This window comes from Musca autumnalis, unplaced genomic scaffold (genome assembly GCF_047663935.1).
Source record: "Musca autumnalis isolate F117 unplaced genomic scaffold, ASM4766393v1 scaffold_2, whole genome shotgun sequence".
Classification (NCBI taxonomy): domain Eukaryota; kingdom Metazoa; phylum Arthropoda; class Insecta; order Diptera; family Muscidae; genus Musca; species Musca autumnalis.
The window spans coordinates 114,271,190-114,295,584 of record NW_027411755.1 but is presented as its reverse complement, the minus strand read 5'-3'; the positions used below and the strand labels follow the sequence as shown (position 1 = coordinate 114,295,584).

General features: G+C 35.4%; 1 protein-coding gene across 1 annotated transcript in view; it reads right to left on the bottom strand.

Moving 5' to 3' along the window:
- Positions 1 to 24,395, bottom strand: part of LOC141394500 (uncharacterized) — an 809,570-nt gene that overhangs the window by 753,213 nt on the left and 31,962 nt on the right. Inside the window, exon 2 of the mRNA XM_073969009.1 lies at positions 13,100 to 14,331. Within this exon, the coding sequence (XP_073825110.1) occupies positions 13,100 to 13,127 (28 nt within the window). The 5' untranslated portion in view covers positions 13,128 to 14,331. The remainder of the gene's footprint in view (positions 1 to 13,099; positions 14,332 to 24,395) is intronic.

The following is a 24,395-nucleotide window of genomic DNA, read 5'->3' as shown; positions in this document are numbered from 1 at the left end:
ATCATCATTCAAAATTGTAGGCATCTTTTTCGACCTATACTCTTACCCGGTGCAAAGTTTCGTGACTATTGACGTATAATTGCGACTTCTAGCGAGTTTATTATTATACTACAAACAAATAACGGAATATATTAGGCTGTAACTCTGTTATCTGATCATGCACACCAATATAATTGGCATCAATTGAAAGGTCAAGCGTTCCACTTTCAAGTATATCTCACTTGTCCGGAATGACACTTCCAGGAATTAAGATATAAGCTGTATATTAAAAATTTTCACACAAAAGTTTTGGTCCATTTAACCCTATAAATATTATCCTATCGCCATCTCAAATTGCAAGCTTCTCCTTTGTGATATACTCTTACCTTATTTAAAATTACGCGTTCATCGGACTATTATTGAGACCTACAGAGCCGCTAGAAAATTGGATAAATATTATGTTTTTGGTCCATTTCACCCGCTAAATATTTCACGATCATCACCAATAAGAATAGGGATCAATTCTGATCTGAACCCGACCTCCATACAAAATTTCGTGATGACCGGTCCATAATTGCGGCCTGGAACGTGTTTACAATTTATAATGGACAGACGGACGGACGGACGGACACACATCTCAAAATCGCTTTATCTCGTCGAGATATGAAGATTGGTATACCACATTGGGGGTCTCCGACGAATATTTCGCGGTGTTACATGAATTTTTACCAAAACAAACTTATAATACCCTTTTCCAGGGACGTACGCAGGATTTCATTTCGGGGGGGGCCCAACTTGACCAAAAATCATGAAAATTGAAAATGGTGTGTAGGCTTACGTAAAGCTTTTTTAAGGTTTTGCTGTTGATTTTTTATGAAATATTGACACAAAGTATAAAAATTCAGTAGAGAAAGATCACAATATTTAGAATACAATTTTAACTTTTTACAGAGTATTAAATATAAGTTAAATATAAGATATTTAGAATTGAAATTGAAACAACGTTTGGTATAGTCGCCATACAAAAGTTGCGCCCCGTTTTCAGTATTTTGGACCTATATGATTAAAAAATATAGGTCAACGTTATGGCATATCCCAGAATTTTAAAAGTACAGAGAATTGCCATTATTTCTGCTATCGCAAGATTTTCAGTATTTCAAAGCTCTTAATTTAATTTTTAGAATATCAGCTGTAATGCAGATTTTGGGATTCCTTTTTGTGAAAGAGCCTCCATGCAGAAAGTGGTTAAAATATATCCACGTTTTAATCCAATCCCTACTTAACTATATTCGCGAGAAGGACGAATTGAGTTATACAGGAGTTATAGGGTTTAGGGGTATAGTTCGACCCGAACATAACGCCTCATTTTTTTAATTACCTATCGAAATACCAATACGTCTTCTATAAATTAATTACCTTTAAAAAGAAGAATAACACGAATCTGCGAGCACAGATTGGAATTCTATATCTAGCTATTGTGTCGATAACCTAAGAATAAACTATTCTTTAATGCCATAAAAACGCCAAATTTGATTAATTAAAAACTTTAGAAATTTAAAAACGGACGATACAGACTACGATTTATAGACTCCAAATCCTTCTCAGAGTACTGTTTGAGACTACAAAACTCATGTTTGGACTAAGCCACAGCATGGTCGATCAAATATCTCAGAAACCAATTGGCAAACTCTAGCTAAGTCGTGACAAAATAATATAAGTCGAAAATTTTCATGATTGTTGTTCCGGCCGCATTCTTTACTTTTGGTATAATGTTAAAGAACGCCTTAACTAACTTTAATTGAAAGGTGCTTACACTTGGGAAGTTTTTGCGGTTTCTGAAACTACAATGTTCATAGATAGGAGAAAAATCCAAAAACAAAAAAAAAAATCGCTGGATGGATTTTTAAATAAATCGCGGTCAAAGTTCACATCTTTAGGTGTCTTTTAGGTTTTCACGGTTTTTTTCTCTACAAGATTGGCCTTTACTACTTTTTCCTAAGTTTTACAATTTTTGAGATATAGAAGTTCAAATTGGGACAATACACTGACTGTATCGCCTCCTTATAAAACAATGTCATGTATGGTGTCCTTAACTAACTTTAGTTGAAAACGGCTTACACCTGGGAAAATAGATGGAGGGATTTTTAAATAAATCGCGGTCAAAGTTCACATTTTTAGGTTCTTTTAGATTTTCAGGATTTTGCTGGAAGCGGCAAGTCCTATCGAAAGGCAACTAAGGAAAATGTTTTAGCAGTGAAAATCCTCTTTAACATTTTCTTTAGTCCCATTTCGATAGGACTTGTCGTTCCCACGCAAAATCGTGAAAACCTAAAATAACCCAAAAATGTGAACTTTGATCGCGATTTATTTGAAAATTCCTCCGGCGATTTTTGTTTGTTTTTTTTTCTCATCTATGAATAGTTATTGGTTGATAGTTTGGGTGACGTAGGGGATGGAAGATACCAAGGAACGGTCCTGACCGGTTTTAACATGGCAAAGCCCAGGATTTATCTTGGTCCCTCTTTCATCTCAAGTGGACACTGACCTCCCCGTGGTGTCACCTGGGGAACTGCCTTTAACACCCGTTAAAGGTAGTGAGCTAACATGTGCCGCGCGTTCACCCATAAGAACGTTAAAAACTTGGGTTTGGGCGTCGGGTTAGTAACCCTCCCCTAGAAAAAACAGACTACTATGAAAAAACGAAAGAAAAGAAAAACAAACCCCTCTAAAGTTGACGAACCCCGCAAACGTTTTAAGGACCATGATCTGCGAATCTGCACCTGGAATGTTCGCACTCTTTATAGAGAAGGTGCAGTCTTCGCATTGGCAGACGTACTTGGAAAGTACAAAGCCGATATTACTGCCATACAGGAAATACGATGGACTGGGAAAGATGTCACAACAACACCTAAAGGTGACGCACTGTATTATAGCTGCCATGACACAAAGCATGAGTTTGGTTGCGGTTTTGTAGTTGGTCGGAGGTTAAAACATCTGGTCTCCAGCTTCACCCCAGTGAATGAAAGACTTGCTACAATTCGATTTAAAGCAAAATTCTTCAACATCAGCTTTATCTGCGCTCATGCCCCAACCGAAGACAAGGACGAACAGACCAAAGATATATTCTACGAGAGCTTAGAAGAAACATATGACCGTTGTCCTGCCCATGACATTAAAATTGTTCTAGGCGATTTTAATGCCAAAATTGGAAAGGAGAATATCTTTGGACAAACAGTTGGGAAATTCAGTCTACATAGTGAAACATCAGACAATGGAATGAGGCTGATAGACTTCGCAGCGGCAAAAAACATGGTAGTTAGCAGTACCAGATTTAAGCATCTCGATATTCATAAGGGCACTTGGCTGTCTCCAGACCAAAGAACAATAAATCAAATTGATCACGTTGTGATAGATGGAAGACATTCATCGAGCGTGTTGGATGTACGATCGTTCCGAGGAGCAAACATAGACTCGGACCATTACCTCGTTGCAGCAAAGGTACGTACCCGTCTAAACGTTGCAAATAAAGCACGGACAGACACAACACGAAAGTTGGACATCGCCAAGCTGCAAACACAACAGATAGCCACAGCATATTCCACTCAACTGACCCAATTGCTTAATGATAGCGCTTCTCGTCCCGATAACATATCAGCACAATGGCAAAATATTGCCCACTCCATGCAAACAGCCGCAAAATCAGTACTTGGATACCAGAGACCTCCACCAAAGAATCCGTGGTATGACCAGGAGTGCCGTGCTGCTACCGAAGAAAAAAATGCGGCATATAGGGCTACTTTACAATCAGTAGCAACGCGTAGCGCACGAGAGAGGTATCGGGAGAAAAGGAGAGAGGAGAAACGTCTTTTCCGCAGGAAAAAGAGAGAAATGGAAAAGAGGGAGTGTGAACAAATGGAGATGTACAGGAGACAGAACGAAGTCCGAAAATTCTACCAAAGAGTGAAGCATCAAACTGATGGCTTTGGTACAGGAATATCGTCCTGTAGAGATCAACAAGGTAATTTGGTAACTGATACAGATAGTGTGCTCAGGATATGGAAAGAACATTTTTCCAAACTGTTGGTATCCGATAGCAGTGAAGACGGCGAAGATACCACAGATCCAATCCCAGATGATGGTATTGAATGTATACCGCCCAGCCAAGATGAGGTAAGGACAGCAATAAACCGGCTGAAGAATAATAAGGCGGCAGGAGCAGATGGCCTACCAGCCGAGCTGTTCAAAACCGGAGGCGACACGCTGATAAGGTGTATGCATCAGCTAGTTAGCACCATCTGGCAGGAAGAATGCGTACCCGACGATTGGAACGTGAGCATCCTATGTCCAGTCCACAAGAAGGGTGATAAGACTGTGTGCTCCAATTATAGGGGCATAAGTCTGCTCCCTATTGCATATAAGATAGTATCTGGCATATTGTGTGAGAGACTAAAGCCTATGGTCAATGAAATTATTGGACCCTATCAGTGCGGCTTTAGACCTGGCAAATCCACCATTGACCAGATATTTACCTTGAGACAAATCCTGGAAAAGACCCAAGAAATGCAGATCGACACCTTCCATCTTTTCGTCGATTATAAAGCAGCATTCGACAGCCCTATACGTTCAAAGGTGTTCCAAGCCATGTCTGATTTTGGTATTCCTGCAAAGCTCATTCGACTTTGTAGAATGACATTAACTGAGACGAGATCCTCAGTTAAAATTGGAAAGAACCTCTCCGAAGAGTTTACTACCAAAAGAGGTTTCAGACAAGGAGACGGCCTGTCGTGTGATCTATTCAACATCCTGCTGGAAAAGGTCATACGAGACGCGAAGGTCAAAAGAAATGGAACGATATACACGAACAGCCACATGTTACTGGCTTATGCCGACGACATTGACATCATGGGTCGATCGGTAAAGGAAGTAACTGACACCTTTGCAAAAGTCGAAAGAGAATCTGCTAAAGTTGGTCTGGCAGTAAACGGCGTAAAAACCAAGTTGATGGTATCGACGCGTAATATGTCCATAAACACCGCACCATCTGTGAATGTTGGTACCTATAATTTTGAGGTAGTAAAGGACTTCGTCTACCTCGGCACCGCCATAAACACAACAAATAACATCAGTTGTGAAATACGAAGAAGAATAGTGTTGGCTAACAGATGCTACTTTGGGCTGAGTAAGCAGTTTAGGAATAAAGCCACCTCTCGTCAAACAAAAATAACACTGTACAAAACACTGATACTACCCGTGCTAATGTATGGTTCCGAAGCATGGGTACTTGCTCAAGCAGATAAGGCAGTGCTTTGTGTGTTTGAGAGAAAAATTCTTCGAAAGATCTACGGGCCAATCTGTGTTGACGGCGAATATCGGCGTCGTATGAACATCGAGCTGTATCAACTATACAATGACATCAATATAGTTGAACGAATCGAGATACAACGATTGCGATGGCTAGGCCATGTTATAAGAATGAGTGATGATGAACCCGCTAAAAAGGCGTATAAATACGGGCCGCATGGAGGTTCTCGCAGATCTGGAAGGCCAAGGCTTCGTTGGAGCGAACAAGTGAAACGAGATATCACAAAGCTACATATCCCAGATTGGGAAAATACAGCAGCAAACAGAGAGGATTGGAGATTTTTTCTTAGTTCGGCTTATGGAACAAATGTTCTGTAAAAGGCCAGCTAAGTAAAGTAAGTAAGTATGAATAGTTATTGCGCCCACAAGCCATTTTAGTTGGTCTCCTTAGTATTTTGAGCTTTGAAGCATGGACTTTCCCCCTCAAAATTTGATATCGCAGTAAACAAGACTACAAATGTCAAAAAAGTCCAAAGGATCAGTCTTAAGCTTCACTTATGTTGAATTTTGAGAGGGACGTACATGAAGATGTTGGCCACACATATTCTCTTGGAACTTGTTGTACATTTGGAAAAAAATTTTATTTGAAGAACTAGACCGATATAATCAATTTTGGGTTCGATATATTTCTGGAAGAAATTCTGCGATGTGCAAAGTTCAGATCGAATCGATTACTACCATTTTAGCGAAATTTTTTTCTTTACGAGATCCAAAACTTTGACCGTATCGGTTGATACGTTCGAAAGTTATCATGCGTTCCAGCCTACCAGACAACTGAGATACAGTCGGACGGGCTGTCCGTCCAAACATATCGCTCATTTACTCAAAGAGTGGCATAACTCAAAAAACGGGTTTTTTGAGTTAGCAATTTCTATTTTTCTACGACTTCTATTTTATCTTGTGTCAAATTCTCATGTTGATATCTCTAAAAATCAACGAGTTACAGCCTGTTTTCTAGGAGTTTGGCATAAATCAACAAAAAAGTTTTTTGAGGTTATAAAGCACTAAAACAATTCGAATCATGCTTGATCTTGCACAGAAATTTAGCACGAATATCTGGCAAAATCAGTACAAAAGATGATCCCAATAGTTATTTTATTTTTTGTGTATTAACCTTTTTAAGTTGGGAAGTCAAATTTCATTCCGCAGCTTAAAACGCGAGCGATATGTGCAATTATAGGGAAAAAATGCAAGTGAGTATGCTACATATAGCAGATTTTAGCAGTTTTTGACGAACACAAATTCATTTTTCTTCATAATTTTCTCCTCTTGCTTAGCAACAAGTAAAAAAATTGTTGGTGAAGGCAGCGAAACAAATTTCTAATTGGCTTTCAATATATAGTCCACGAAAAACGCTTCTTACATTTTGTCCAATAGACATGTTTCATGCACCTCCATTCCCACAATACTGAATTATTTTGGATTCAGGATGAGTGTAAACCCTCGAGACCTCAATATAGCTTGAATAAGACATAACAAATATGGAGTATATTCATTAACGAATTCGTATTTAATAGTGGATTGATGTGGCATGAAGACGTAATTCAGATTTCATTGGAAGTTTCTCCCAAAAGGAGTATACAAACAAAAAATTTGAAAAAAAAAATCTTACATGACTTGATGTACATTTTCTGTACAGAAACTTCATATATATAATATATATATGTAAGTTTTCATTTGAAATCTCCTAACATAAAAAATGTTTATGACAAAGAAAAAATTTAATAATTGGTTACAGTAGCTTAATAAATTTTGTTCGACCAAACCATTTCGGGGGGGGCCCGGGCCCCCCGTGCCCCCCCCCTGCGTACGTCCCTGCCCTTTTCCACATTGTGGTATAGGGTATAAAAAGTATCAGTCGGCCTGTGAAACACTGTGTGTGAAACACTTTTTGTATTTAGGGAGTTTTCACAATTTTGGGTGTATAAACTTGCCGGCAAAAATATAGATTAGGATAAGAGCTCAAAAGTTTTGCGGGGGAGGTAGATAAAGGAGTGGACCGACATAGTCCATTTTACAAGTGTGCCTTATTTGGAAAGCCATTCCTCTCGATAGATATCAAGTCTACAAGTAATTTAGAGTTTTTGGACCATTCTATCAGAAAACATGGATTTACCCACGAAAAACATAATATCGCTGTAAACAGGGCTAATAGAAGTACTTTCCGTAAAAATTTCCAAAAAATCCTTGAACAGACCCTTATCCACACTTAAATGTTGAACATTTGTGTGGGTGGTACCCCAAGGAGTGGAACGATAGGGCTCACTCTTGAACATAAACGAAGTTTGGACAAAACATTTCGAGATTCAAAGTTAGCACCAAATCAGAGTTGCTCGTTTATCAGATATCGCGCGTACAATTTTAGCAAATAGTTTCGAACTTTTGTGGGGGATGTACCGTAAGGAGTGGACCTATAAGCACCATTTTAGAATTTCGTCTAACATTCGAAGAAATATTACGAAATGCAAAGTGTGGACCATCGCAGTATTCGGTTCGAAGGTTGTCGTGCGCAATAGCCACTACACATGCTGGCAGTAGGGTTTTTTTACAGCTTTCGGGTAATTTTCTCAAGAAGTATGAACTTGCCACTGAAAATTTGTATCATCGTAATAAGGGCCTTGAGTGCAACATATTGCAAGAAAAATGAAAACGATTCGAGAGGAGGTCCTAAACTGCACTTTTCCGAAATTTTGTGTGGGAGGTACCCGAAAGAGTTGATAAACATACATATATACTGCATATTCTAACCTGATCTATGTCTCGTAGAAATATTACGATGTGCAAAGTATGGAGCAAACCGATGTCTGCCTTTGAGAATTGTCATACGCTTCAGACAACTGCACTTTTCCGAAATTTTGTGTGGGAGGTACCCGAAAGAGTGATATATAGTCTATATTTAAACTTAATCTATGTCTGGTAGAAATATTACGACGCACAGTGTCCAAATTTCCGAAATACGTGGACAAAAATCGGGACATTTTTTTATCAATTTACACCAAATAGGGTCAAATATTGTTTAAAGGATCCCACTGCATGTAGTTATGAAAAAATATATACGTTTCTTGTTTAATAAGTGGGTATAAAAACAGGCCAAAGTGACCCTATTTGGTATTTTTTTTTGTCTCAATATTTAAGTTGTTTATAAAACTATGAAAATATCCAAAATAAACAACGGCTTTTAAATATTTATTTTGTAATTGTAATGAAAGCTATGTGAAACGTATTTATGATGTCCAGTTTAGGCAATAAAGTACGAGTTCTTTAAAAATTGATATCTGCACTTGTGGATTTTTTTCAAGGTCCATTTTCACAATAAATGATGAAAATTGTGAGTAAGATCGACTTGGGCTGTGTATCCTATAATTTCATAAAAAGGGAAGAGTTCTTAAGCAATTTTCATCGAAACATCCTGAACATATTTTCACTTTTCGTTTTTATGTGATATTTACCCCCAGTTTATGTATTTCGAAACGAAAATGTGTGCGCATGAAAGACACCCAAACTTTAGTTTTTGAAATATTATTTCATTTGCTTTTGCTTCAAAACAAAAAACAAATTTGAAAAACACAATCAAATTTGGTAGTTTTTCTTGCGCATTCGTTTTCTTGTCGACATACATAAACAGGCCCTTAGTCTTGCAGGTTCATTCAGAATGTTAGAATATAATATAGGTTAATTTCCTGGCATTTAAGTAAAATTTAGAGTTTTGATGTGTTCTAGGACCTAGAGTAAAATTTTTTGGCGAACAAATTTCTAGAATATTTTGATCGAATACGACGATCACATTTTATAGGAAATTTTAATGATTTGGGGAATTTTTCTAAGAAAAATATTCCCCGCATTTTAGTCAGTAAAGTTGCCAAAGACACCATATACCTAAAGTGCAAGGATTCCAAGTAATCTTTACTCAAATATTTCCAAAACTGTACAAATTGTAGAAGCTTTTTAAGTTGCTTGGTTTTTTGGAATAATTGATACCGACATTTCCTTGGTAAGTAATGCAAATAGAGATTTCATTTCTTTGGTGACTTATAGTGAAATTTAGCGAAAAACATTTTTGTGTTTGACGCCATTCTTCTAGAATAATGTTTTGTATGACAATTTTATCAAAACTCACATGAAGTACGACCTTAACCCTAAAGTGTGTTTTTTAATTTTGCATATTCTTGAGTTTAGCTAAGATATAGATTTTTGGTTTTGATTTTTTTTTATTCTAGGACCTATAGTAAAAATTGATGGCGAACAACTTTGTAGAATATTTTGTTCTAATACGATCACATATTTTAGGAGAAGGGACCAAAAAGACTTTAATGACCGTATGAGGGTTAAATAAAATGAAAAATGAAGCCAGCCACCCAAAAACATGAGAACCCAAGGTTAGGTCAAAATCCATTCATTTGGACACTGTGCAACGTTCAAAGTATGCACCCAATCGGTAAGTCTCTTCGAGAGTTATCGGGGCCATAATTTTGGGAAACATTTAAAACTTTTGTGGGGGAGGTACCCGAGGGAGTGGACCGTTATGGTCCATCTTCGAACTTAAACTAAGTTTGAACATAATACTACGAAATCCTAATTTTGGACCAAATCGGTTTATCCGTTCGAGAGTTATCATGCGCTCTAGCCAGCCAGACAGACGGTCGGACAGACAGACGAGCGAACATTGCTAAATCTACTCCATATTGTCCGTAACGGAATTTGTCCAAACATATTTGGGTCTAAAACCATTATTTCGATGAGGCATATTTCCCCCGTGTGAATATGGGGAGTTCTGAGTGAAATCGGATACTTTTTTAAAATGAGTTTTTTTTTTTTTGATTTCCTTTATTTTTTGCTGTGGTGATGCTTCTCATCAACAAAACATTTCAGTATATAGCGGCTCCAGGGATATCGCGCCTTGAAAAAGTCGAATTCTATATATGCAAAGAAATACTCATAACTTTTTTATATTGGTCCAATTTGAACAAATCTTTTTTGTATGTGTTGGCGATAGATGAAAGAAAACTGGAATCATTTGAAATTTGGATATACCGAAAAATACTTAAAATAACGTGGACAGATCGCATAAGAAATGACGAGGTACTAAGAAGAATGAGTCAAGATCGCCAACTCCTTAAACAGTTAAAACAAGAAAAGTGTCATACCTGGGACATATCATGAGAAATGATAAATATATTCTTCTGCAAAAAATTATCAAGGGATCAGTTGATGGAAGACCATGCAGAGGAAGAAAAGAAGTTTCTTGGCTGAAAAATATTCTGACATGGACCGGACATCAAAATGAAAGAAGTTTATTGAATGCCGCCAAAAACAGATATCTATATTTATAAAAATCCATTTTTGTTAAACATAAAAAAATAATCTGTAATTATTATATGATCGCATATATCCGAAACACGGATGCGCAAATAAAGAAGAAGATGTGTTGTTGCTTTATAACCTAGTTAATAAAAATAAAAAAAAAAAAAATATTTGAAATTAATTTTTAATAATGATTGACCCCATCGATTTTCTTGACATTATTTTGTATTAAACTACGATCAATTACAAAAATTATAAGTCCTATTTGGTAGTGGGATTCATATGATTACTACTTTTTCTTAATTTTTTAAAATTTTTCAATACAATTTTTCCTTTATACCCGTGTGAAACAATTGTTATTTTATAGTACGTTTATATATAACCGGATTTAACAAACCCACTGGGTTTCAAATGCCAATTCCTTTGCGTATACGTCAAATAAATCCTCATTGAGAAGGTTAAAAGTCTATAATATAAACATGGCCTTACCAAAAATATAAAAAATTAAAATTTTCAACATCTGTTTTGTGGTTTTATTTAGGAAATTATCTTAAACATCGTAAAAACGGAGTTATTTTTTGATTTTGAAAATGGATTACCAATTGTTGTACCAGTCGGACAATACACTAACTAAACTGATGATCAAATAACTACAGCTCTAGAATTATATGACTGAGCATCCATATATTAAAGGGATATTTTCTTCAGAAGATGATTATTTAAATATGAAAGAGGATTGGAATATGAAATATGTAATGTTTAAACATGTCGCGGGCACAAAAAAAAATTCATTCAGTAATACCCACTAATGCTGGTATACCAATTTCTAAACCATTCTAAAAATAAAGATGTTTTTAAGATGTTTAAGATAAATTCCTAAATAAAACAACAGCAAAATAATAATAAATGCAACGAATTATGTTTTTGGTAAAATATCATATTTTGCAGAAACTTTAGAAAAGAAAAACTTTATTGACAAATTAAAAAAAAAAATTAGAAAAATAGTAATTGTTCGAATCCCACTACCAAATAGGACTTAAAATTATTGTAATTGGTCGTAGTTTAATACAAAAACAAAAAAATTCAAAAAAATCGAAGGGGCCAATCATTGTTAAAAATTGATTTTAAATATTAAATAGCGAAAATTGCACCTAAGCCCACTGTGCAAATTTTTTTCTATTATTTATTAAATAGCTGATAAAGCAACAACAAATACAAAAAAAATTTTTCCAAATTGGACCAATATTAAAGAAGTTATGAGTATTTCTTTGCATATAGTTTTTACATAATTCGACTTTTTCAAGGCGTGATATCTCTGGAGCCTTTGATCGAAAAAATGGAAAATATACCGAAATATTTTATTGATGAGCAGCATTACCACAGACAAACAAAATATCTGTTTTCGGCAGTCACTATTATATGAGGGCTATAACAAAACGTAAACTTATATCTATAATTTTTCATGGAAAAGTTTCTTGATCACTGGAAACCCTAAATGTCAAATTGCTGAGGGTATAAATCGGGTGATACCGTAACATAAAAATTTTAGAACCACCGAACTTGACGCTTTCTTAAATTTGTTAATATATTTCATTTCACATTCCACCGAAGCAGATTTTTTGCCACGTAACCAATTACTCAAAATTTACATGATTTATAGAAAACGATAAATGATAAAACCCTAATCTGCCGTAAGTAGCATAACTATGTTCTGCTATTTTGGTCTAATGTTTATTATTCTCTTTTATATCCAAGTGGATTTTCGGTTAAAGAAGTAGAGGGCACTCGTTAAACAAATATATACTTGGTCGCCAAGAAATAACTGGATTGTTCACTTGTAAGTTTTAATTGGAAGAAATGTGTCAAGAAACTGTCAACATTTTGAGTTATAAGACAACATAGCAGAAACCTATTATAAATATTGGGTAAACAGACAAATGTATGTATGTTTCTCAAACTGACTTTCAATTTGACAAACTTACGTTAGTTTATTCATTCAAAAACTCAATCCCCTCCATGAAATGTCTGGCGATAGGTGCTGTGGTGTATTAAATAGTCGGTCTCGCTGTCTACAACCTTTATTTATATATTTTGTTGTTAATAAAATACACCTGTTTCTAATACCCTATACATTATTTCGTTTTGTTTAGCCTTAACATATCTGTACATAACCAAAGACAGACCTATTTAAAATAGGCCGCACACTGTTTATTATATTTCGTATATTTCGCACCGAAAAAAAAAACTGAAATAAATACGAATATTGACTTGGAAAATTACCCTTGAGTGCAATAAAATATTTTCATGTCCTTTACAACTTGCTTAAGCAGCCATTTAAATCCCACCAAAAATCAAGGTGATTGGGGAATATAAATTTTTGTATGTTTGTGTGTGTGTGTTATATTTGTTCATAAATTTTGTTGATATTGTCAAGATTTAATTGCAAAAATAAACTTACCGATAATAAGCAACTTTATGGTCGCCATGTTCGCTGCTGTCGCTATTTATTTTGTTGACAAATGTTGGCAGTCCTTTTGCTCTTCACCACTGCCGGCCGGAGGAAAAATATAATAATAATAATAAAGTTGGTTGGCGGCTGGTGATGGCGATGATGCTTGTGGTGGGAAGCTGTAGAATACCCGCTTTAACTTGCGTTGTAAATTAAGAAAGTATTTTGTATTTGTGGTACTATTATAATGTTACGAAAAATAATACAATAAGGTGTTGTGGTATATTTTTTGATTTTGTTTTTATTTTCAAGCTGCCCTCTAATACCCTGTAAAACTAATTCCTCTTAGCAGATAAGTATTAATCCGCAGGAACTAAACACCTGCTGTGGTTGAACATTAATGTATTTTGTACGCGTTTGTTGTTGTTGTTGTTTTTACTTCATGTTCACTGTTTGTTAACAATTAACTTATTATCGTTATTATACATATTTTTTTAAACACTTCGTTGGACGCATACACACAAAAGCGTACATTATGGGTCATTCACAATTCTCAAGAGGACATTCGAGTACATCAATTAATCTGTGCACTTTTGTGGCAATGTAAATGTGTACGTGTAATTGTTAATGTGTTGGTAGTGTGTGATGTTGAATTTTTGTTGAATACAGCGACACTTGCACAATGTGTGTGCATAATAAATATGTCAATTCAATTCGGGGAATCGTATTTCGTCCCTACTCACTTGCATTGTTTTCTCTTTTTTTGCTTTGCCAATGTTGTTTGTATGTAGCAGGATACATACATACATATTAATTTGTTATAATTAAATTGAACCGCGTGTATGTGCGTCGTCGATGTGTTTGTTTACTTTTATCCTTTGCTGCTGAACTCTTTAATCATTGTAATGCGATCATTTCTGTACATTTAATTCAATTGAAAATGTCATTGTGACGATGATGTCGCCAATGGTGATGATGCCGCTTTTGTTGTTGATGTGATATTGGTGTTGTTTTTGTTGCTTTATTGTTAATATTCTCTTGCACAATTTAAATCACTTCCACTTGTTGTTAAATGGTAAGCCACACAGATTTCCACAGTTACTATTTTTATTATTTTTGCTTTTGAAAAATTTAATTTTTTTTGTTCATTTGAATAATACAATACCGCTTTGTTGATGTTGACTGCTTGTGTGTGCGTTAAGTACGGACTAACATATATCCATATCGGGACAACATCTGGGCTGAAAATAGTAATCGGTAAAATTGTTGGTAAACTTATTGCTTATTTATTAAAATCGATTTAAAAACAAAAACAATGACAAATAAATGACATCTGTGCCACTTTGTGTTGATTGAACATATGCAATGGGTTGTGTTCTTTGTGGAAAGGGTAATACAAGTACTAGACCCACCTATTAATATACCGAAATTCATAACCCTTTACCTTTCTTTTAATTTTAAATTTTCAATTCGGTTCATGTTCTCGTGTCGATGATCGAATGTTCAAAAAATATTTAATCTAAGAAGTAGCTTTTTTCATAAATGTAATATTATTTCGCTGTGAACTTATACCCTGGAATAGTGGCGTAGGGTAGCTCTTTCTCAACTGTTTTATATTAGAATGCTATAAAATAGCGATTTCGTCCAACAGCATCCAGCCAATACCTATTCAATACCATTCGCAGATGAACTAAAAACAAACAAGTAAACAAGCATTTGGTTGAGCCGGTTGGAACTTTATGAACTCTCTGAACAATATGAATAATGAAATAATTAGTTTTCTTTCTGTTGCGAAAGTACAAATGTACTGTTAGACCAATGTCCGCTATTTTTGGAGGATAACCTACTAACTGTTCGATACCAAAGACCCATTCAATCATGGGTGAAAGTGATCTGACATGACATATTTTGAGGTGAATCACGTCTGAATTTTATAAGAGGGTAACGCAGAAAAGAACGTGCAACATTGTCCATATGAGTATATACGAGAGTAAACATAATTTAGTGAGAAATAATCTAGAGAGTAAAAGCAGAAAATAAATCTCTATTGGATCGATGGAATTCATTCAAATGCTGATGAAAAGCTCGAACTTCCTTTGAACCAATGCACCGCATCGAACCTGATCATGACCACTTGGAACCTTAATGCAAAATTACATCAAATTTAAGCCGAAAACGTCGTTGTACAATATGTAGACCTAAGACCAAAATTTTTGGAGCAGAGGATATTTGGCGAGGATGTTCCTTTTTCATCGCATCGAAACCTTAATGCCAAACTACATTAAATTTGGGCCAAAAATGTCGACAAAAACTTCAAAATACCTAAAATCAGACGGCACTGTTATATGGGGGATATTCCAAAGCGAAGGCATACCACACGATTTTTGGATGAAAAATTTCTTGACCAAAAGGAACCCTAAATGTCTAATTATATCTTTGATAAAACTTAAAATCCCTGAAATAGGACGGAAGTCAGTTTCCTCACACGGGGGTTCATTGTGTTCATCCTTAAAATAGATAAGAAAGGAGTATGGTGGAGATTGTAGGAATCAAACAGATCCGCCCATAGCCATCTAAAGCGTAAGCGATTATATGCCGACCTCATTCAAGTTTGACTCCTTAACCGTCATCTTCCCAAGCAGGGACGCATGTGCTGAGTGCATATCTCCTCTGGACGGTCTGGCAATATATACAGACGGGTCCAAGATTGTAGAAGGTACTGGCGCTGGCGTCTACTGCGAGAATCCACTAATTAAAAACTCATACAAGCTCAGCAATAAATGTAGTGTTTTTCAGGCGGAGATTCTTGCTATCAGGAAAGCAGCTGAATTGGTGAAAGGGCTTGAAGGCAGTCTTACAGGACCGGTGACTATATATGTCGATACTCAAGCGGCCCTCAAGGCTCTCAAATCAAAACCATGAATTCAAGAGCTATTCTTGATTGCAGGAAAGCTCTGCAGGATATACTCGATATCGTAAAGCTACGTTGGGTTCCGGGTCATTATTATGGGAAACGAGGTAGCAGATGAAGAAGCACGAGGTAGCTCTAAGTCTATCGACTTATTAGTTGATGAAACCGTCCGGCCACCGATGTGCTACTACATCAGCAAACTTCGGGAGATCTTCAATGAGAGGGCACATCATATGACATATGCAAAATGCATAAATTTTTGAATTTTTTTGTACAATTTTTCTGTTTAAAATTCTCTTCAGACAAGTCAATAAAATAGAGAAATGTATAACCACAGTCACAACCTTCAAAATACCGAAAATCGGGAGGTATCGACAAATTTTGAGTGGAAATTTTTTTACACCCAAGGAAGACTTAATACCAAATTTCTGCCATTTCGGAGGGATATTGAGGGCACAAACTTCAAAATACCAGAAATCAGGAGGTACCGTTCTATGGGGGCTATATGAAGACGTGGAATGACGAAGACTAAATACCGATTTTCAGTCATTTCGGTAGGATATTGAGGCTACAACTTTCAAAATACAGAATATCGGTAGGTACCGTTCTATGGGGGCTATATGAAGACGTGGACCTACGCGGACAGATTTCAGTTGTAAAGTTGCATACCCCTAACGAAGACTTAATACCAAATTTCAGCCATTTCGGTGGGATGTTTAGACCACAATTCCTTGAATATATGTTTGCATATGCTCATTTTATGCAGACATGTGAAAATATGTCAAAATATGCACGATATGCAAAATATGCAAAAAATTTCTGGCCCTAATTTGTTTACGAGTTTCTGTCTAATCAGATTTTCTCTACGACCATCCTAACCATATATGCATTTGCATAGGATTCCGCTGTCTATTGAAAGGATGAAAATCGCGGTGAGACATTTAACAGGTCACTGCAGAGTGAGATCTCTAACTTCAAAATGGGACGACAGTGGCATTGGCTACTGCAGACTATGTGAAGATGCGGAGGAGATAGAGACTGTCGAACATCTGATTTGTAGGTATCCCTTGTTGCAAACAAGGAGATACCGAACACTAGGTAGATATGAGATAGACACTCTGACCTTCCTGTCTAACATAGATCCCATTGTTCTACTCAACTTTGCCAAACATCCATCATGGCTTGGCAAAGGTCCTTAACTATTAAATACTAATCAGACTTTTTCTACTTTTCCAGCACAATATCATCTATACCTCGGCATCAAGCCTCTCATCTTTACATTTTCATCCTATCAGCACTGCACCATCAACTCATCATCTCCTATACTTCACCATCATCTCTACCCCATCATCCTCATCTCACCATACCGCATCAACATCCTCACATCTTTAAATCTTCATCTATAACTTACACAGGATGAACACAATGGACCAACGGTCTCCGAGTGAAGCAGTCACCTATACTACTAGATGGGTGCGAATCCTTAAACCTAACCTAAAACCCTATTTTATTTGAAGATTTTTAAAAAATGGGCCTTACATTAATTTTACCCGAAACATCCAAATTTAAATGACTTATGGGTACAAAACTATTTAATTTATTTAAATACCATTATGGTATATCATAAATACAAAAGATTCTGCAATAATATATTCAAAGAATTCACACGTCTATCGCAATTTCACAGCTAAAAAAGGTACATAATTTTTAACATTGTAAAAAATACCAATTTTAAATGTACCGTTATTCTGTTCCGATTAACTATTTCTAATTATTAAATATGGCGTTGAGTACAGTCAGGATTCTAGCTCAATACTGTACTAGCCTTTCATAGTTTCCTTCAAGTCCATTTTTTGATTTTCTGCACGCTAGATCGGTATTTTTCCCACTGTGGGACGCTGTTATACGTCCTGAGATTACCAGCCAGAACCTTTTCATGTCAGAACCTTTTCTTTGCTAGTTCGTCAACTATCTCCCCTGTTGCCAAGACCGAAAGTTCGATCAAATGTGAAGGATTTGCTCACTGTTTTCTCCGACTGCAGTGGCGTGGTGCATCATGAATTCTTGCCACAAGATCGTAGGTCAATAAGGAATACTACCTTGAAGTAATGGTCAAAAACAAAAACCTAACCACCGTATTTACCGGACTTGGCTCCCGCTGACTTTTTCCTCTTCCCAAAACTGAAGACATAGATGAAAGAAAATCGTTTTTCAACGATTGATGAGATAAAATAAAAGCCGAAGCGAAATCGAAAATCATATGCAAAACTTATAGTATGTAAACGCTAAGTTCTTTGGCTTCGCCTCCCACATAAATCAGTATTTGAATTCTGTATCCCATGTTTGGTTAACAACAAAAATCGTTAAAATTAAAACGAAAAATTATGAATGAACACTGTTGGTATCGGTAGGACTTAGCGACAGCTTTACTTTGGTCGCTAACTTACGGACAAAGTTTGTTATGTTATATTTTACCGATTTTTGTCGGCAGTCAAATAGTGAGTTAAAGAATCCCTCTAAAGAAATCAAAAATTTAATTTAAAACATTTTAATATGATGTGTTTCAAGAAAATGTCTTACTTTGAAAATGTCGTTCATTGCCACAGATTTTTACCATTTTTGACGCAGACAGCAAAAACAGTTAATTGATTATCTAAACATATTGAAACAACCTACTATTAGTTTAAGCTAATTCGAGTTAACTGCTTTTTATAACAGGGTAAAATCGTGAAACAACATTTGTTGTATTTTTGTATGGCGTACATATATGCGTATATTTTTCAAAAAAAAAAAAAATAGCTAGGATTTTAATAATGCAGAATAAATGATATCAATCATTATTGACATATAATTCCTTTTAGTCCTCCACTTCCAATAAATTGGCAATAGCATTGTATTATCGATGTCACAAAACAAAAACATGTAACGAGAAGTAGGTCAGTATGTATATTTATGAAACTTGATCCGTACATGTTAAATTTGTAATACCATGATGTTGGAAAAAAATTTAGTTCGACGTAAATTAATATACTACTATTAAATATAACTTAATTGGCAGTCTATTTTAAAAACTTAATCAGTTTTTATTGATGTCCAGTACAGATTTAAATATGGAGATTGTGGCTTAAATGTGTTAATCTTCCGGGTTTTATATGCAGATAATAAATTTGACTTGTTAATGTGAAATTGAAAATATACCTGGAAGACCAATTGAAAGTACCGAAATATATAGCTATTTTAATCATAAATCAAAGTTTAATACCACAAATTTCCTGCGAAATAAACTACAATGAATATGTAGTGGAAAACTAATCTTAATTTTGTCACTAATTGTCTTTAGAACATAAATCATTTTCAAAATGTCATTAGAAATTCTTCAAGTACTTTCTTTGATTTTCTCACACTACCTTAAATATTAGTGTCATTTAATTTCTTTTCTTCACGTGGCAAATTCATATATAGTGACATTTATACAGTTTGATTGATTGATCCGTTTAATGTATTGTAGATTTTTGTGATTAAAAGCCTGTTAGGAATTACTTTGAATTTCAGTTAACATACAGAGAAAAAGCATAAAATTTATTGAGTGTGTCTAGAGATGGACAGTGGGTAAATACCCAATGGGTAAACACCCGGTAAATTGGGTAAATACCGGGCAGGGACGTAGCCAGGATTTCATTTCGGGGGGGCCCACCTGAGCAAAATTTTGAAAGTTCATGTTAGCGAAAATGTCATATTTAGCAAAGATGCTAACCTTATTTTAGACTTATTCTACTGATGAAATAATTTTCAATACTATTTTTCAGTTCATATGGCGCAAGACTTCTTGGCCAATTTTATCTTTTAGAACTTTTTTGACAATATGTCACAGTTAATATATGGTCAAAACAATGAATATATTAATAATCCCATATATTTCTCGGCGGGTCATTTATCAAATAATTCACAACTACAGTGAATGTTATGAAATTCAGTGATATCACTTCGGTAAGGCCAAAAGAAAGCGAATACAATGGAAAACCTTAGAAATATCATAACATTTAAATTTCAAATATCTTAACATTACAATTTTCAAAAATATGCAAAATCCCGATGTCTACATATCGCAAAGAATTTCTGAAGGCCGAGAACTAATGCTGAGCAATAGTTAATCTATCCATCAAGAAATACTAGCACCTAATAGCGGTTATGTAAATGACAAATTCTGTCGCCAAATCGTACATCTGTCAATAGACTAATTTTGGCGTCCAATCGTCGGACTTCACTTATAGAAATTCTGGATCTTCTCATAAATTTATCAGGAACAAGGGAATCTCTGGAATCCAGTCTTAACTTCGTTTAAAATGAAATTATGTCGCCCAATCCAAGGTCTATACATTCTTTTAGCAAAAATCCATAAACACAATTTTTCCCAATCTACATTTTTTATACTCTCAGCCTTTAGCCAAAATGTGCCTCATCGGATGTGGATTTAGGGCCAAAAGGTGTTTGGAAGAAATCTGTTTCAGAAAACTTGGAGTCGACTTAGCTATGTCCGTTCGTCTGGGTAGCCGCCTGGGGAGCATGATAATTCTCAAACAGATAAACCGATTCGGTCCATAATTTGGCCTTCGTGATATTTTGATCTATCTACTCTTTCGGCAAACTTCCGAAGAGTATTTCAAAAATTTTCAGCGAAGTGCATTTAAGACCTCTATGGATAAGCTGTGTAAGCTTAAGACTTCAATGGTCATGGCTTCACTTCCTTTATGCTAATAATTAGTTATAAGTAAATATAAAATAAACTCTCTGGAAACGCTTTGCTTTTTTGCAACAAGTGTTCTCGGGGCTCTTATTACTACCGTACAAGTTTTTCAGAGGCAAGTCTATACTTCCAGGGGAAATGGCCCGAAAGCTGTAAAGAACACCTAAGGTAATCATGTGTAGTGGCTAGTGCACACGACAGCTTTCGAACCGGATACTGCGTTGGTCCAAACTTTGTTTATCGCAATATTTCAGCAAGCCTTATATATACAAAATTCGAAGATGGTGCTTTTCGGTCTACTTCTTCTGGTATTTTCCCCCCAAATTTCAAGAATTTTAGCTAAAGTGGTATGCGCGAGTTTTCTTGAACGGAGCAACAGATTTGGTCCAAACTTTGGATTTAGTAATATTTTTTCCAAACTTAGTTTTTGCTCGAAAATGGGCCATGATACCTCCCTCACAAACCTTCAAAATAGTTGTTTAAGTGCAGTTTAGAGCGGTATTAAGTTTTTCGTGGTCAAGTCCATATTTCCTGACATAAGAGTCAAAAGTTGAAAATTATACTGTGGCGAACTGAAATGACTGGTGGGCGCTATATCTTTTAAAAGGAATGACTCCCAAAATAAGATCTACTCCAAAAATGAACTATGTCGGTCCGGCCCATTTCTCCATACCTCCTCCGCAACACTTGTGATCAATGATACAAATCCCTATTTTGTTTGCAAGTTCATACGTCCGAAATGGCTACAAATTTCTGAAAATATACTAATGCATAGTTTTTGGGTTTAAGGATTTTGGCTGTGTAGTGGCTATTCGATCTGTCTACAGATGAAAGTTTCAATTCACACAGGCTCAGGGTATTTTCCTGTCCGCAAAATCTAGTGGTACTTGTTGAGATGTTGACGAAGATGAACCTGTTTCCGATCAGTTTTTAGATATCGTTTGTCGTCACAAGGTCCTTTACCGAAGCAGGAAAAATTAACATTTCTAGAAATGTGCATCCATTGAAAGTACTTCCCAAAATACAATTGCTGTGGGTTTCTATGACGTTTTCTTCTGGTTTTATTCAAAGAGTAATCGACAGAAAAATCTCTGAAGATGAAATTCATTGTAATTTTGAAATATTGGAAATAATATGTAATAAATCAATATATATATAAAGTAGAAAAATGTTTGTACGTTTGTTTGTTTGAAGTTTATGGACTCAAAAACCGCTGAACTGATGTTCCTGAAATTTTCAGAGTACTCGTATATCACTACATGGCCTGAAAGTAACATAGGCTATAAACATTTCTGAAATTCAGCGTTTTTTTTTTCTTTTTTTTTTTTCGGTCTAAAATGGTCTAGAATTGAAATCGGTTCAGATTTGCATATAGCGCCTATATATATTTTCGGCAGATTTCATGTATTTTATGCATTAAACACGCTATGTATGTCCAATATCAATGAAATTTGGAATGTGTGACGGAATTGGGTCTAGAAATAAAATTTTCAAATTATATTGAAATCGGTTCAGATTTGGATATAGCTCTCATATATATTTTCCTCCGATTAATGTATTTGATGCACCAAACACGCTTTATATATCCGATTTTAATGAAAGTTGCAATGAGTGACGAAAATTGGCCTACAAATAAATTTGTCAAAATATATTTTACCTTATTTGGGGTAGCGAAGCGCACCAGGGTCAGCTAATAAAATATAAACATTGACCTCAAGCTCAATAATCTTGATTTTATCAACATTCGAAAGGTCGAACATAACATAAAAATTCGACAGAAAAATCCTTTTGTCCTATAGACATTTACGACACTGCGGTGGAACAGAAATTATATCATAAAAAATGGTTGATATACATAGATTTTTTTATTGCAAATTTCAAACAAAATAAAATATACAAACAATTAAAACCACAAAGATTAAGCAACAGTTTTACATTTTATTGTTGAATTGCTCTTATAAAAAATTTCAAAAACAAAATGTCGCAAAATTTTTTTTTTCTGGATGTTGCCAAGCCAAAGTATTCGACCTACAAACAAACGTTCAATAAATACAAATAAACGTATTGTTCTGAACTCAGTAACACCGTCAACCTAAAATTCTGATTAAACGCTTAAACAACACCTTAAAACTTAACAAGAACTATGCATAAAATTGCTCAAAAAGACTAACTTGTTCATTATTTTTATATTTTCAAATATGTTGAACGATAAGTATACCAATGTAGTTTAATAATTCTCTGTAATGCTTCCAACTACTTTACATATTTCTTGAACAATTTAAAACAGCTTAAAATTTTACTCAAAAATTAAAAAATTTGTAACATAAGCTAATATCCTATGGGAACTAAAATCAATTCGCCCGGGTAAAGAGTTTTTACCCAAAATTTGGGTAAATACTCGAAATCGGGATACCCTTATATGGGGGCTATTAGAAAACGTGGACCTATGTTGACAAGTTTTTGCAAGGGTATTTTCTACATATTGAGAACTCACTATGCCAAATTTCAGCCAATATGATTGTACAATGAGGCTTATAGGTAAAAAATACCTTAAATCGGGAGGTACGGTTATATGGGGGCTATATCAAAACATGGACCCAGAGACCCCATGTTCAGTACCAGAAGTTCTGTTGATATGAGAAAGATGTAAGCCAAATTTTGTCAGCCTACGTTAAGTGGTTCGGCAGTTAAAGAGTTTTTACCCAAAATTTGGGTAAATGCTCGAAATCGGGGTACCCTTATATGGGGGCTATTAGAAAACGTGGACCTATATTGACAAATTTTTGCAAGGATATTTTCTACACATTGAGAATTCACTGTGCCAAGCTACAGCCAATATTATTGTAAAATGTGGCTAATAGACAAAAAATACCTTAAATCGGGAGGTACGGTTATATGGGGGCTATATCAAAACATGGACCCAGAGACCCCATGTTCAGTACCAGAAGTTCTGTTGACATAAGAAAGATGTAATCCAAATTTTGTAAGCCTACGTCAAGTGGTTCGGCAGTTAATGAGTTTTTACCCAACACTTGGGTATTTACCCAAGTATTTACCCACTTGTTTAAAGTATTGTAAAACTATCCATTTTGAATCGATTTCATAACCCAAACCCAGAAGTAGGGTCTAAGATGTTGTATTTGCGATTCAATATAGTAAATACCCAAATAAATACCCACAAATGGGTATTTACCCGGTATTTATCCACCGCGTGGGTATTTAGCGGGTAAATACCATCTCTAAGTGTGTCCACTCAACTGAACTATTTTTAGAGATTCACGCATGCAGAAGAGAAGTAAGTAGATAACAAGTAACGGTCTGATAAGATTAAAGAAGGGCCATGATCTATCCTCATCTCAGGTGCAAAAAATACTAAGTAGGCTAAGAAATATTCCTATGTAAAAATCAACAAAATATTTTCATAGAATAACATTTAGTTTTGAATTTGAACACTGGTGTCCGTACTACACTGCTGAACCCGATCTGAAGAAATTCGAATATTTTCAGACTTTTCCCCTGAAAAAATTCATTGAAATATTCCGTTTTCCTCCATTTTGGCGACAAAATCAAAGATGATGGTTTATCCAATTGGCATCTCAATTGATAACAGCAGGAATATTTTCTAAAGAAACAGAATTCCACTCTATAGT